Raw genomic sequence first — 15950 nt, forward strand, 5'->3', positions numbered from 1 at the left:
CCAACGCCCACCACCAACTCATAAAAAGGAGAAAAAAAGCGATTGCAGACAGAATCTCCACTCACGCACACAACAACAAAGAACTCTTCAACATCATCAAGGAGTTCGCCCAACCCCACCAGCGAGTCCTCCGACATCCCTCCCTCACAAGACCTCTGCAACAAACTCATCACCTTTTTCTACCACAAAATCAAGAACATCTATGACAACTTCGACGAAGACGACCAACACACTGAACCCTCACCAACCAACCCCGACACCCTGAAGCCAGCGATCGACAACTGGACAGCCCTCACCACCGAAGACACACTGAAAACGATGAAGTCAATCCACCTCATGGCCCCCACGGACCCCTGCCCCCAGCATATTTTCAACAGAACCACTGACACCATTGCACCAATGTTCTGCCACACCATCAACCGCTCCCTGGCAACTGCCACGTTCCCCGACAACTGGAAACACTCCGAGGTTAACCCCCTCCTGAAGAAACCCTTGGCGGACCCCACTGACCTCAAAAACTACAGACCCATCTCCCTGCTCCCTTTCCCAGCTAAAGTCATCAAGAAAGCCATCAACAGCCAACTCGCCACATTCATCGAAAAGCACAACATCCTTCACTCCTCCCAATCCGGCTTCAGAGAAAACCACAGACGGGAAACGCCCTCCTGTCTGCAACAGACGACATCTGCACCCTACTGGACAAAGGAAGAACAGCAGCCCTCATCCTCCTCAACCTCTCAGCGGCGTTCGACAAAGCTCTCACCGCACCCTAATACGCAGACTCCACGATACAGGGATCCAATAAATGGCCATAAATTGATAGACAGAGCACAATCTAATAAAGTAACAGCAATCTCAAAATAATGTGCAGAACATTCATGAAAATGCACTGGCTCCTATTTTTTCGCAAATTACTCCGGCCGCAATCGGAGTAATCGGACAGATTACATCCCGAGCAGGTTGCCTGTGCATGGGAGCGAGACAAGTACTCCGTTATCAAGTGGGTTTGTCTTTTTGGAAACTGGTATTTTAACGTGGCTGAGTATACCAACTCTTAATTAACAATATCCTTCATACAAATTGGCGACAAAATAGGAGCCAGTGCATTTTCATGAATGTTCTGCACATTATTTTGAGATTTTAAGAAGCCTCATCATCTTCTGACACTATGTAGTCAACTTAGCCTTGAAAAAGTTGTTTAAAGACGAAACATGTGTTGGCTGTTCTTGTGTTGTCCCTACGTGTCAGCATTTGAGAAGATCTAAGAATAAAAATCTTGCTGTACAATTAACTGGAGTGGAGCTACTGTTACTTTTCTAATTGCCGACTCACTAGAGTCATTGCTGTTACTTTATTAGATTGTGCTCTGTCTATCAATTTATTGTCTTGTTTATATGGAGGTATCCTGCATATAGAGTAGCACTGTGGATGGCACAGTGCTGGACATTGAGCACGTTGGAGAATATCCTCTGTATCCTATAACTTCTGTGGCAAACAAATATAGAGGTGTTGGCTGTTGTGTACCACTGCCATCAAGTGTTTTTTTGAAATCCAAGAAATGGCCCTCAACGGGATCCGGTCCTTCCTCTCCGGCAAAACGCAGCGGGTCAGTCTCCCCCCACCCCTTTCCTCTCGGACCCTACACCTACCACCTGCAGAGTCCCCAGCCCTACACTCTTCAACATCTACATGGCTCCGCTCGCCCCATCGTCAGAACCTATGGACTCAACATTGTGTCATACGCAGACGACACCCAACTCATCATCTCCCTATCCAACAAACCCAATACGGCCAGACACAATTTTCGAGAAGGCATGGAAGCCGTCGCCAAATGGATGAAAAACAGCTGCCTACAACTAAGCACCAACAAAACAGAAGTACTCATCATAGGCTCAAACCCCAATGCCTGGAACGACATCTGGTGGCCCCCGCCCTTGGAAGCCCGGTCACCCCCAAGGACCACGCACGCAACCTGGGAATCATGTTGGACTCCGAGCTCAAAATGGACCGTCAGATCAACTCTGTCTCGTCTTCCTGCTTCCACAACCTCCGCCTCATACATAAGATCTTCAAATGGACCCCCCTCGAACACAGAAAGACCGTCACTCACACCCTTGTCACCAGCAGACTCTACTACGGCAACGCACTCTATGCCTGAATAAACAAAAATCTCACCCGCAAGCTTAGAACATCCAGAACGCCGCTGCAAGATTAGTCCTCGACCTGCCAAGACCCTGCCACATCTCCCAGCACCTGCACACACTCCACTAGCTCCCTATCGAAGCTAGAGTCTCCTTCAATATACTCAACCACGCCCACAAGGCCCTCCACGACACCGGACCAGCATACCTGAACAGCCGACTCAAATTCCATGCACCCCAGAGTACCTTATAATTAGCCCAGCTCTCCTACGCCGTGGTCCCCCGCACCAGAATGACCAGATCTGGAGGCCGCTCCTTCTCCTTCCTCCCGGCCCGAGCCTGGAACGCCCTTCCGCTCCCCCTCAGACAGACAACATCGCTCCCCATCTTCGCAGGAAACCTCAAAACCTGGCTCTTCAACAGACCCCGCCCCCCCCCATGATGGACTGGAGCCTGCTCAGCCCCCCCCCACCCTACCGCCAGCGCCTTGAGACCCTTAAGGGTTAGTAGTCGCGCTTAACATACGCCTGATTGATTGACCAAACCTTGGACACACTTCACACATAGGATCAACACGAAGACAATAACTTTCCAGCCACACCCACTACATTGCGTAGCCTGCTGCCCATGGAGGTAAACACTGCAGTGCTGCACATAGGAGTAGTGGGCGCTATATAAATGCAGAACAATTTAATAGTGAATCATGGTAACTGTGAGGGAACTGAGTGAATGTGGGAAAAAGTCCTCTTTCATATAAATTTCTTCCTTAGCTCCTCCTAACACAAATAAGTGTGCCTAAGTCTCAGAGTCTGCTAAAGCAATAATGCACCGGCTAACTGGGTGATGCTCTGTTAAGTACTGATACACTCATAGCCACAGAATTATGGCATAGAATGGAACAGGTGAAGATATTGCAGAGGGCAATATCTCACCTTCCTTCATTGTGGGGTGGTGTGACACTCCCACTAGAAACCTCAAGACCCGAAATCTGCTGTTTCAAGGGTGGTGCTTCAAAAGAGGTAAGTCCAAGACTGAGGTGAAGGAGCAGATTGAAATGTTCCTCAATATAAATTTGGATTCAGTGCCTGATCACACCACAATCAAACCACTTCAAGTATGTATATATAAGAAGCAAGTGCGTTTACATAGGAGCAAAAATGTGTTCTTTGTGGGATGAAATTAGGAGCCCGGATAAATCATTGACAATACTGTTTTCGCCCTAGTCTCCTGGGTTACCTCCTGCAGAGTTGAGGCATGAACTTGTTACTTTCTTCTAATGCTTGAGTATCCTGTTGTATTGGAATAGGTGGTGAACCTGTACAAATGGGCTGAATTTAGGAGTGGTTAGGGTGCTGTGGGCAAGAAGGGGTCTGTGTGGGATTTGTTGAGGGGTAGTTATCCATCATGGTTATTTCCTTTGGATTTATAAACCTCTCTCCTTCCTTCTGCCCTTTGCCCCAGCAGCACAGCAGGGTGCCGGTGAACTAGATCCTTGCTCTAATCTTCCTCAAGGGTCAGGCCCCTAACTCTTTCTGCACTGCATTCTGCGGTAGTCAACTGCCTGTATCTTGTGAAGGAGTGGGGTCAATATTTTCCAGGCTAGCATTACAGCACACACATCATTTCTTCTTGTTGGTGGACCTCAGCTCTACCCACCAGTAACTTTTTTACACCACTCATAAATTAACAGCATTTAACGTCTCAAATAGAATGGGCAAGACCAAAAAATGTTGATGGTTGTTGCCAAGACAGCAATAAGGGATGCTGTATGGGAGCGCTATCCCCCAAACTCTACCGAAGATCACCTGCGGGGTGCTTTTGGCCTGGCGAGCGTCTTTACGCCACCCCCAATGGTCGGATAAACTGACCCAACATACCCCACTGTGGTGCGGCACATGGTTCCGGGAGGTCCCCAACCTCTCGGGCTTTAGAACGTGGAACTTCATTGGTATTTCCCTGCTGCGTGACATCCGGGGTGGGAGTCACATACGCACCTTCCAAGAACTGAAAACTCGTTTCTCCCTTCACGCTTCCCAGTTCTACAGATACCTTCAAATACGCCATGCCCTCTATTCTCTCATTTCAGATGGCACCTCCCTACCCGAATGTAGCCCGCCCGAAGCCCAGACCATGACCGGTAATCTGGGGAAGGGGGGAAATCTCTCGTATTTATCGTTCCCTGATAAATAACACCCCTAACACACACTCACACCTCAGGGACAGATGGGTGGGTTGGCTTGGATCTTTAGATAACGCCGACTCGAGGGATGCATTGATGGCTCCCAAAACAGTCACGGCCTCAGCAAGGCTTCGCCTGGTTCAAGTATATTATCTTCACACCGCTTATCTTACGCCGCTGCGTCTCCTTTGCGCTGGGCTCAGATCTGATGCATCAGGTCCCCGCTGCACCCATCCACAACCTGATTTTTAGGTCTCGCCTAGCGAATGCAGCGCATGTGTTGCTTCGCCTTGGCGAGTCTATTGTTGTGGCTTTTGCTAGCGAAGGGAGACAAACCATGTGTGCGCACGGACAACAGATGTGCACGCGCATGGCGTCTCCCCTAAAGGGGGACAGGAGATGTGCACTCCGCACGCGTGCACATCTCCAGTTCCCACGTGAACTCAGCACATGCATATCGCGCTTTCACTTTCCCTCTCCCCTCCCCATCGGCTCCAGATCCTATCGGAAGCTCCCAGGGACCCTGCACGGCGTCAGAAAAAGACTGGTCCTGCTCGTCCCAGTAGCGGTCTCTTTCACGAGGCTTCTCCTGGTACGTATCACGGCTCCTCTCCTCCCAGGACTGGTCCTGGACCCTCTCCTGCTGGTTTAACTTTAGGTTTGCAAAGTTGTGAAGCTTCTCAAGTTTGTGACAACACATGTTTGCTGGTAGCTCTCTCTGCGCCTTGACGCGCCACTGGTTCATACCCAGAGGGAGTCATGTCATTCCCGGGCCTTGTGTGCCAGAGTGCCCAGCTGGCAGGAAATGACGTCATGAGGGTGCGATTCCAGATACATGATTGTGCACTGCAGCCCGCTTCCCGACACAGGGTGTCACGGCTGCTTCTGAAGTGGGGAGGGGGGCGCTAAAAAGTATTCTGCTCACACCCAGGGCGGTAAACACCTTGTGAGGGCCCCCTGGCTGCGCCCGAAACCCTGTGTAAAAGGTGTGGCACAGTCCTCACCAAGCATCCTACTGACACCAACCAGTGCAGCATGAAGGGCGGCTCCGGCCCCTCCAGCCAAAGAATCTGAGGTGGATCGCTCATCCGAGGCAGGAATGTGCCAGTTTGCACTGGAACAGTGCGAGCTGTCAGCAGCTGGTGTGAGAAGAGAGCTCCGATGACGTGTGGTCCTGAGGATTGAGTGCGCCGTTGCTGTGCGGCCCTAAGGACTGAGATCCCCAGTGATGTGTGGCCCTAAGGACTAAGTGTACCAGTTATGTGAGGAATGAAACATGAAACAGGTTCATATTTCACTTCCCTGCATATAACTGGAATCAAAGGTAAATTACATCGAAAAGAGAATCCGTTTTATCGTTAACCAAATATTTTGAAACCGCAAAAGCGTTCTAATTCTTTTTTTTACTCGCCCTCCAAAGAGCAAATGTATTCCTAGTGTCTTCATGTTTTTGCGTAGGTTCATGGGACGCCATTCCCATGTTGTGCAAGTACCTTCTAGTTTTGAGATATGGTGACTAGATAGCTCCATGTCATCAGGACCCAACCTTTACTGTACCGTCTTTTAGTTTCACAAATGAGAACATTCTGAGATTTGCCTTCTTGGTTCACTTAGGTTAAATTAATCTGAGAAAGCACGTCACAATAATTCATAAGTGATAAGGTCAGGAATGGCAAAGTGGAGTCCCGGTGGCATGTTGTCGTTTGTTCCTATGGTAGTAAGTGTGAGATCATGGAGGTACCTTACTCTATGCCACTCAATGCCTACGTTTTCAGTCACGAGATTCTGGGAAGAGAACATATAGCAAACCAAAGAATGAAAGCAAATCAATCCATATAACTACAGTTCTTCACATCATGATACCTCCATGCAGTTCTAGGCTTGAACGAACAAACAAACCATTCCCAGCGCCTTAAACTAACTTTCTTCCTTAAACTGAAAATGGCAAGAGCAAATTATTGTTCTCAGGGTGTAAGGCTGCAGGTTTACTGCTCAAATGCAGCAGTTAATGGTGCAGGCTCTGTGCTGATACCAGCAGTCAGCATCTGAAATGTGTGCTGCTTTTGTATTGGCAAATGCTCTTGTACACTAAAAAACCTGTGTATGCCTCATTTTTCCGCACTCGAAGTGTCGATGTTAATGTCCCAGTGCCCTTCTTCACACCACTTCACCCCTCTGACAACAGTGAATTCCTGCCCACAGCAAACCTACGAGGTATGAGCTTCTTGTTTTCTTTCTTCTAAACTCATTTTGCATTACACCATTTGATTAATGCTTCATGAAGGGAAAAAAACACAAAAACATTTACAATGCCTATAGCTCAAAACAATGTAATTGCGAGACCTATTGCATTGTAAATGCTTGTTATCATATGGTGTGGCGCTGCTCCGCAATTACGTGCTATTGGGAGTCAGTAACTGGGGAACTCACTGAGGTTCTAGGTTGGGAGGTTCCTCTTGACCCTATGAATGTTCTGCTAGGTGTCACTGAGGGGCTGATGGTTCCAAAGCTGAAAAGCGCTTTCTCAACACGGCATTGATGGTGGTCAAAAGGGACATTGCGGCCAACTGGCTGAGTTCGGCTGTCCCCACCATGACGCTCTGGTGCAGAGGGGTGGACTGGTGCGCTGCTCGGAGCGACCCCTGTATGAGGCAAGAGGCTGCCCGAAGAAATTTCGTAGATTGTGGGGCAAATGGGTTGGGGTAGGGGAAGACTAATACCCTCAATGAACATTTGTGGTTGGGATTGGGTGCAACACTGTCTTTACTTCTGCCTTGTCTGCCAGTTCCTCTGATATAATGTCCTCTTGTATTGGCCTTGCACGACCAAATGTACGAACAGCTGGTATTGTTATTTTTTGTTGGTTTCCTATAAAATCTAAAAAATTGGTTATCAAAACAAAGAAAAGGGGCAGTGTGTTCCTCAGATGAGCAAGCCCCTTTCCACTCTGAGCCAGACATCTATGGAAGTATGAGCCAAGAGCCTTTTGTTAGTGGTCCAGAAATGGACATTGTATCTAAGTAGCCGTGTTGGGCTGAGTCCACGCCCCCTTTGTGCTTCCAGTGAATGTTTGATTAGAGCAGTGGTGTTCGACATTGATCCCCACAGCTCTGATCTTGAAGCCACCTGCCAATACATTTTTGTGGAGTCCACTACTACAGCCAGGCTCTGCAACTCCTACCTCTGTCTCCCTCTTCCCTCTCCCCCGAACACGAGAGAGATCCATTGCTAAAATTAAATAAAGAAGAGCGTGCATTGTGAGTAGAGAATCTGATGGGAATCTACCAGAGCTGGGGCACTTCTGCAGAGTGTAATGTCCCTGCAAACACCTGATGTTTTCATCAGATTTGTATCAGTTTGAGTTATTGTCCTTCCTCTGGAGCTTGTTGGCTCAACAGACTAACGTTCAGGGACTCTTGGCCTACTTTGGTTTTTCTGCTTGCCTCGGTTTTGTATGTTGCTTGCTTCAATTTATCCATGCTCGTGATTTCGGGGTCCTTGGCACATACATGATCTTTAAACTTTGATTGTATCCTTCCAGATTCACAGAGGAATGGTCATCTATGTCTGCTTTTTCAGAGGTGCACAAGAAGAAATAATCCCAAAAATGGGTATGTGGGTTTATTTTATTTACAGCTTGTATTCTGTTTGAGAATTACAAGTGTGTCTGTCTGTCTAGTGTGTGGGGGGAGGGGTGTCTGTCTGTGTCTGTCTGTCTGTCAGTGTAGGTATGTGTGTGTCTGTCTGTGTATGGTCACGTTGAATGCTTCTACAGGCTATGCTTGTCATGGCGTTGGGTGGCACACATGCTTTTTGTCTGCCCCATCAGTTTTTCTGAATCTTCCTTTGTTTTTCCAGTGACCACCCTGCTGAATGTGAAACTGTGCGAGGCAATGGAGGGGAAGCATGTCTCGGTGCTGGACCTCCCTGGAGATGTGTTGATCATTCCTCAAGCCACACTTGGTGGGAAGGTGAAGGGCCGTGGAGTGCAGTACCATGCGAATGTGAGTAAGGACCAGGGACTGGACCTGTACATGCAGCTAGTCACCCAGTGCCAGCAGCAGCTCTCGGGCTGTCCCACCTGGGCTGAAGCGGGGGCCGTCCTGCATCACGGCACCTACGGGAACCGTCAGGTGCTGCAGCTGGATACCAATGGACCATACACGCACCTGGTGGAGTTCTGACAGTGGACTACTTTTGCTGTGTTAAAACTGAATGAGAGAATAAAACTACTGACAGCATCCCTTTCTCGTGTAAATGGAGCTCATAATACCCTTGAGGCGCTAAACAAGAGGCCTTTCTTGAGAATATAGTCATATAAAGATCTTTGAGGAGCTACCTTAAGGAATTGTGTTATTTTTGTGAACAGATGGCACCATGGGCTGCCTGAAAATTCCACAGAAAAAAATATTTAATCTGCAGCTCGTACCTTAGGCGTGGTAATCACGGCCATTTTGTGATTGCAGTTTATGAGGTACATTTGAGAGAATTTGGCTTACAATAGCGGGTGTGTGATTGACACTGTAGTACATTTTCAACAGTATTTTAAAAGGTGAGTTGTTAATTTGTAAGGGGAACTATGTTGTACACTTTAAGTTAATAAGAAAAATACCACTGCACTGCCGTAAACCCTGAAATAATTATAATGTGAGTTAGTGTTTTAGGGAATATTGTGACAGAATAGTTGTTAAAGCTAGTTTTATATTATCTATTACTAAAAACGATAAATTAAAGTGTTTTTTTTTGCAAGTTGCAGCAACAAATTTGTTAAAAATATGGATCGCAATGAGGAGGCGGTAGAAATCATGTTAGAAGTTTCAGCTACTTTATTAGAAGATTTGAATGTTCCATTTTATGACAGCACTAATGAAGAAGAACTTAGTGAAGGAGATGGCACAAGTGATTTTTTTTTTTTTCCAAAACCTTTATTGCACTTTGCATAGCACACAGCGGAATGCCTACAACCCTGTGGGCCGGCCGCTATCAGAGGATCATTGTATACAATGTTTTTCAGCAAAACGGATATTAAAGTCACAGTTACATTAAAAGCGTGACGGAGCGTACTGAAAAAATAAAAGTGCCAGTCGAGCAAGTGTTCAATGCAGGAAATGAGGTTTTGATGGAGTTTTTTCGTTTTTGAAAAATAACAAACTCATAACATCAACAGTTAGGAATGACAGTACGGTCTGGCACGAATCAGTGCATTTCAAGCTACAAGTGTCTCTTGGAGTATGGAAATCCGACATCCCCGCACAGCACATGCATGCCTCTACTTACAACACACGTCCCCACCCCCCTTGACTCACCAGTCTAAGCTCTAAGAAGAGGCCTCCTGCAGCAGCCCAGGCCTCCACCCCACTCCTCCATCCCGCCTAGGTTTAGCCCTTCTCGCCCTCATCGTCGGAATCATCCTGATCATCCTCTCGTAAGGGTTCGCAGATGTCCCCTCTGTATTCGTTCCATTTCAGCCATATCTTATTCCATTTCCCCGGGCAGGCTCGGTTGGAGTACACTGCTCGTTCGGTTAACATTACTCGATCCATGTTCAAGCACCACTGGGACTTTGTTGGAAGTTCTGCCGCCCCCCAGCGCTGTGCTATGTCACGTTTCGCTACCATTAGCCCCGCCGTGACCCAAAGTTGCTCGTAACGGGTCAAGTCGGTAGGCTCCCAAATATTTAGCAAGCACCTTCTCGGGTCAGGAAGTATGGAGTGATCTAATGCTTGTGAAAGTGTGCGGAGTACCTGTTTCCAATATTCCTGGATCTTGGGGCAGTCCCATATGGTATGGAAGAACGTGCCCTCCTCCCCGCACCCTCGCAGACATGTGTATGCGATGTAGCATTGTCCTTGTATAATAAACCCTGTGCAAGATCTTAAATTGCACCAGCCGCATGCGTGCCGAGATGCCTACTTCTTTAGGGGACCCAAGTGCCTCGTTCCACTCATGTTCATCCATGTCGTTAATCTCCCCTTCCCATTTCTCTTTCAGGTGTGATGTGGGCTCAGGGGAGTTATTGAGTAACTTACGATAAGTGAGGGATGTCGCCCGTTCTAACATGCAATCAGTGAGTAGGCGATCCTCCAAGGGTGAGGATTCCGGCAGTGGTGTGTCGGCTGGGATGGCTGCAAGCAGTGCGTGTCGGACCTGAATGTATCTATAGAGTTCCCTGTCGTTGAGCTCATAGAGTTCTTTTAGTCGGGCAAAGGGGATCACCTCATTCCTCTCCCACAGGTCACCCACCGTGGAGATACCTATTGTGTCCCATTGTGCGAACCCCTTGGTGTTCCTCAGGTTGCCCAGTGTGCGAGAGTCCCACAGCGGAGTCATCCTAGTGATCCTCCCTTTCCAGCCCAGAGCTGCCGTAGCCGCGTGCCATATCTGCACAGTTAATTTGGTGGGGCCGACTAGAGTTCGCATCCTGCGGTGATCATACAGTGGACCCAACAGACTATCAGCGCCCAACTGCACCCTGTCCGAATGAAATGCTGGCTCGGTATGTGGTACGTGGATCCATTGATTAATGGGTTTGAGGTGTGCTGCCCAATAGTACAGTTTTAAATTTGGTAGCGCAATGCCCCCGCTATAACAGTCTCTGTGTAACTTGGATTGTGCCACTCGCCCCGGGAGGTTGCCCCATAGTAGGTTGGAGACCAGTGCTGCTACTTTCTGGAAAAACTTGGGAGGCACAGGATAGGGCGAATTATCAAGGACGTACAAGAAGCGTGGTAACGCCATCATCTTGTAAAGCGCCGCCCTACCTAGGAGTGTTAACGGCAGGCCGGACCAGAACTCAACATCCCGCTTGAGCCTTTCCAAGGGCGACTTCAGATTCTTATCTATGAATTCTGTCGGGTCCTTAGTGACATGTATGCCTAGGTATTTAAAAGATGATCCCGCCAGTCGTAGCGGGCAATTATTGTCGAGATCCGGAGCCGGGCCTTGCAAGACATATAACTCTGACTTGGACCAGTTTAGCGTGTAGCCGGAGATCCTGCCGTACGTGTCGCAAATGCGTAATAAGGCCGGTATACCTTCCTCGGGGTCTGTTAGATACAGCAGCAGGTCGTCTGCGTATAGGGACAGACGGTCTTCCCAACCCCCGGTCCCTGGTATACCTTTGAGGAGGGGAGAGACTCGTATGAGAGTCGCAAGGGGCTCCAGCAAGATGGCAAACAGCAGGGGTGACAGAGGGCATCCCTGTCGCGTGCCCCTTCCCAGCGGGAAAGTGCGTGAAATGTGGCCATTCGCCACTACGTGAGCCACTGGGGCTGTGTACAGCAGTTTGACCCACGCTAGAAAGCGAGGCCCAAGCCCCATACGCGTCAGCGTTTCGAAAAGGTACTCCCACTCCACCAGGTCAAATGCCATTTTGGCATCAAGTGCTAGGATTACTGCCGGCGTGTTGATGGTGTCAGCTCTGGCCAGGATACCATGCAGTCGCCGCAAATTCAGCGCTGTGTTCCTGTGCGGCATAAACCCGGACTGATCCGGGTGTATAATCGAGGACAGATGGGGCAGGATCCTGTGTGCCAGAAGCTTGGCCAAGATTTTCACTTCCGCGTTCAATAAGGAAATGGGTCGATAAGAGGAACAATCCTCTGGTGGTTTACCCGGCTTGGGGATCGTTACAATAGTAGCCACACGCTGGTCCAGTGGAAGGGAACCCCTCTCCAAACAGTCCTTGAACATCCCCAACAAATGTGTGCTGAGGGTGTCCGGCATCATTTGATACCATTCTATGGGTATCCCATTCGGTCCCAATGCCTTGCCCGGGTTCAGAGCCTTAATGGCCAGCTGAATTTCATCGGCTGTAATGTCCGCCTCCAGCTCGCTCGACGCCTCTGGCGATAGGGTCTGGACCTCAATCGGTGCTAAGAGCGCCCTGGCACTCTCAGGTGTAATCTTACGTGCCGGGGTGTACACTTGTTCAAAATGGGTCGCAAGCAGTTCTGTTATACGCCTCGGATCAGTGTGTGGCACCCCCTGCTCGTCTTTTAGACGCTGAATCCCCCTGGAGCTGCCCTCACGTTTATCGAGCCACGCCAGCATTTTCCCTGCTTTGTCCCCCACTTCATAAAGCCTGTTCTGAGTGTCGGTTATGTGACCCTTAACTACCAAACGTAGGTGATCATTCTAAAGCTGTTGTTGGAGAGTGAGTGCGTGCAGGGCAGAGGGAGAAGGGTGAGACTCATGTGCCGCGGTCCGTTCCTGCAAAGTAACCTCTAGGTCGGCCAGTTCCTGTGACTGCTGTCTCTTATGTCCGGTTATGGTGTTAATGGCTTGGCCCCGCAGAACCGTTTTATAGGCCTCCCAAAGCGTTGCTGGGGAACGCACTGAATGTGTGTTTTCAAGAAAGTATTGTTTCGTGGCGTGTTTGAGTGCTTTGCGAACCTGTGGAACTTTAAAATATGATGCGTGCATGAGGTAAATGCGCTTACGTGCTCTCGTCTGTAGGGAAAGCGTCAGTGTGAGCGGTGAATGGTCTGAAATACCTCGAGGGTGAATCACCAGGGTATCTACATGGCAAAGGGCATCCCCCAGCGACAGGAAATAATCGATGCGAGACAGGCTGCCATGCACCGTGGAGTGAAATGTGTATTGATTCATGCCCGGGTGTAAGTGCCTCCAGATGTCCGTCAGGCCCATGGCCGTGGTAAATCGTCGGAAATATGTTTCCCCCCCTGTCTGGTTTGGGGAGGGGTGTTTATCTAGTTGTGGGTCTATGACAGCGTTGAAGTCCCCCCCCTAGAATGGTCTCACCCTCGGGGAGAGTTAAAAGGGAAGTCCCCTAGTCTTGGGAGGTGGACCGAATGCAAAGCCGGTGGAATATACACTGACACTAGATTGAAGAGTTTCCCCTCCCATTGTCCCTGCACGGCCGCGAAGCAGCCCTGGTCGTCGGTTTTAATTGATAGGGGCATGAATCGTGAGTTTTTCTGTACTAAAATGCCGGACCCCCTGGAGCCGGACGTGAAAGCTGAGTGGGCCCACATTTTGTAACCTCGCCTATCCAAGGCCTTCGTAGCTCCCCCCACCAGGTGGGTTTCTTGCAACAGGGCCACAGTAGGCCGCAGACGCTTAATAGCAGTCAATACCAATCCCGCTTTACCTTGTCCCCCAAGCCTCTCACATTCCAGGACATCAAGGTCATGGTGGGCATTGTGTGTCAGAGGGATTCACTCCCCCTGTTGGTAGGGAATTGTTAGCCATCGGGGAGTATTAGGTACGTGTTGTATTGCCCCAGAGATGTAACCGGTCTATCGGCTGCGTCGTCGCGCAGCAAGGCGTTCAGAAGCATCATGGGGGCATAGTGTCACTGTCCGTTCCCAGCAATGTGTCCTGAATCCCATAAGTACTGAAACATTGTCCGTGACCCTTTGTGCACATTCCTAACATAAACAGTTCAGAACAAACCCCCCTCCCTGCCCCCCTGCTTAACGGACCTCCAACTGCCCGCCACCCCAACTGAGCAGAGTGCTTTACCCATCCCAAAACCAGAGTACTTGCGTGTAGGGGGGAGAGCGTCTCCCCGGGTTCGCGGCTCCCCTGTAGGCTCTCGGGGTTGCCATGCCAGAGTCAACGTGCAGCTATGAAACACCAAGTTAGGTCGGTGATCGGCGAGCTCGTTCAGTTCAGTGTCCGTAGCCGGAGTCATTCATTTCCGCCTCCCCCTTCAAATCCATGGGAAGGCGAGCGTTCTGCACCCTCCACACGACCAGACGCCTGCGAGCCATTTCTGCTGCCTCCTCTGCGATCTTGATCCGGTCTATTCGTCCTGCGCTGTCCCTCACCACCCCTTGTTGTAAATAGTCGTCCAACGGTGTGCCAGCCCTCTAGCCAGTCCCGGGCCGTGTCAGGAGAATCGAAAAACCATACTTTTTTGTCCGCTACCACTCGTAGTTTGGCCGGGAATACCATCAAATATGGTAGTTCTTTCTCTCTCAAGGTTTTCTTGACTTCCAGGAATGTTCTCCTCTTCCTAGACACCTCCGCTGTATAGTCCGGGACGAAGGCAATTTTTGAGTTCTGAATCTGAATGGCCGGCGCCACTCTTGCGGCCTGTAAAATGGCGTCTCGATCTCGGAAATTGAACAATCTCGCCAGTATTGGTCGTGGCGTGCCTCCCGTCCTGGGTTTCCCTCCCGGAACACGGTGGGCCCTTTCAACCGAGAAAAAGTTTGACAGGCCTTTTGGCTAGAGTCGAGTTTTCACCAAATCTTCCACATATAAGTCCAGGGCCCCAGTGTCTTCCGATTCCGGTACACCTAGAATGCGGACATTATTGCGTCGTGAGCGACCTTCCTGGTCGTCCAGTTTGTCCCTGAGTAGTTTATTGTCAGTTTGCAGGCGTTCCATAGCTATCTGCAGTTCGGACACATCTTCGACCAGCGATTTAGTGACCACTTCGACCTGTTTGACCCGTTCGTTCATTTTTTGAAGATCCGCCCTGATTAAGGTGACTTCAGTCGCCGTGGCCCCCACAGTCTCTTGTACTTGCGCCAGCGCCGCCAGGACATCGTCCAGCGTGGCCTTTCTCACCACCTCGGCTTCCGCCATTTTCCCCCCAACGGTTTTGCGCTGGTCCTGGGAGGTTGAGCGTCTCTCATATGCAAATTTGTCCAACTTGGCCTGGGTTATTGTGTTTTTGGGGCCCCTGTGCGACATGGCGCAGTTACTGTTGAGGCGGCTCAGCGGCCTTCCCGGTCGTCTTCGCCGGGTAATGGCGGCGATGAGCCAAATGTGCGCGACGTCTTCCGCGCCTCCGGCAGAATTTTGCATGCCCGGAGAGGGTCAACAGGCGACTGCAGAGTGTGCTCTTGAGCTTGGGTCGCTGTGGGGAGTTTCCGTGGGTCTTCGGAGTGATGCAATTGATGAGCCGACACTTCCTGTCCCTCGACCCCGGCCTCAGTTCGCTTTCGGCCGGGTCCGACCAAACTGCGGCTCCGCGGCTTCGCGGTTGAGTGCAGGCCCGGCTCCTCCTCCGTCTCCGGCCAGCAGGAATGTGCTTGTTCGGTCTGTCGCCGCCCCGAAAAGTTCTGGAGACGCTCGCTGCACGGACTCCGGGTCCGGTCCACCCTTTGTAGCCGGAGTAGATCAGGATAATTGTACGGATTGATGCGGAAAGCCGCCTTTACCCGGGAGCCTCCCTAAGCTGCGGCCGCCATCGTTGGCTGCTAGCCACGCCCCCCACAAGTGATTTTTTTTTTATCAGTCTTTGGACAGTGAATTTCTGGAATGTTTGGAGATGATGGAGTTCCAAGAATCATGTTTGCAGACTTACGAAGAAGAAATTGCAGATGATTTGATGTTGAAAGTGCTTTTACATTATGAAAATTCAGAAGAATACATTTATATTTAGAAATTAAAAATGTATTTGAGAAATGTTTCTATTTTTAATTGTAATTTATGAGATAGTAGTGTTCCTGACCCCCTAGGCCTTCTCAGGGGGTCTCTGAAGGACTCCAAAGGGTAAAAAAAAGTTTTAAAAATAATAATAATAATAATAATAATAATAAAATTAGTAGGTGCGTGCACGGTGAGTGCATGGTGAATGCTCGGTGTGCGCACCCTATAGCCGCCATTTTGTGTAGTTTCGTAGGAGAGTGAAAAATGAAAGTTGAGAACTT

General features: G+C 49.6%; 1 protein-coding gene across 2 annotated transcripts in view; it reads left to right on the forward strand.

Annotated features, from left to right (window-relative positions):
- DTD2 (D-aminoacyl-tRNA deacylase 2) overlaps positions 1-15692 on the forward strand; it is a 70123-nt gene extending 54431 nt beyond the window's left edge. For both annotated transcript variants that reach the window (XM_086936959.1, XM_086936960.1), the window contains exons 3-5: positions 7862-7931; positions 8179-9219; positions 15518-15692. In XM_086936959.1, the coding sequence (XP_086793085.1) occupies positions 7862-7931; positions 8179-8504 (396 nt within the window). In that variant the 3' untranslated portion in view covers positions 8505-9219; positions 15518-15692. The remainder of the gene's footprint in view (positions 1-7861; positions 7932-8178; positions 9220-15517) is intronic.
- The last annotated feature ends 258 nt before the right edge of the window (positions 15693-15950 follow it).

The sequence above is a fragment of the Lissotriton vulgaris genome, chromosome 9 (genome assembly GCF_964263255.1).
Source record: "Lissotriton vulgaris chromosome 9, aLisVul1.2, whole genome shotgun sequence".
In the NCBI taxonomy this organism is placed as follows: Eukaryota; Metazoa; Chordata; class Amphibia; order Caudata; family Salamandridae; genus Lissotriton; species Lissotriton vulgaris.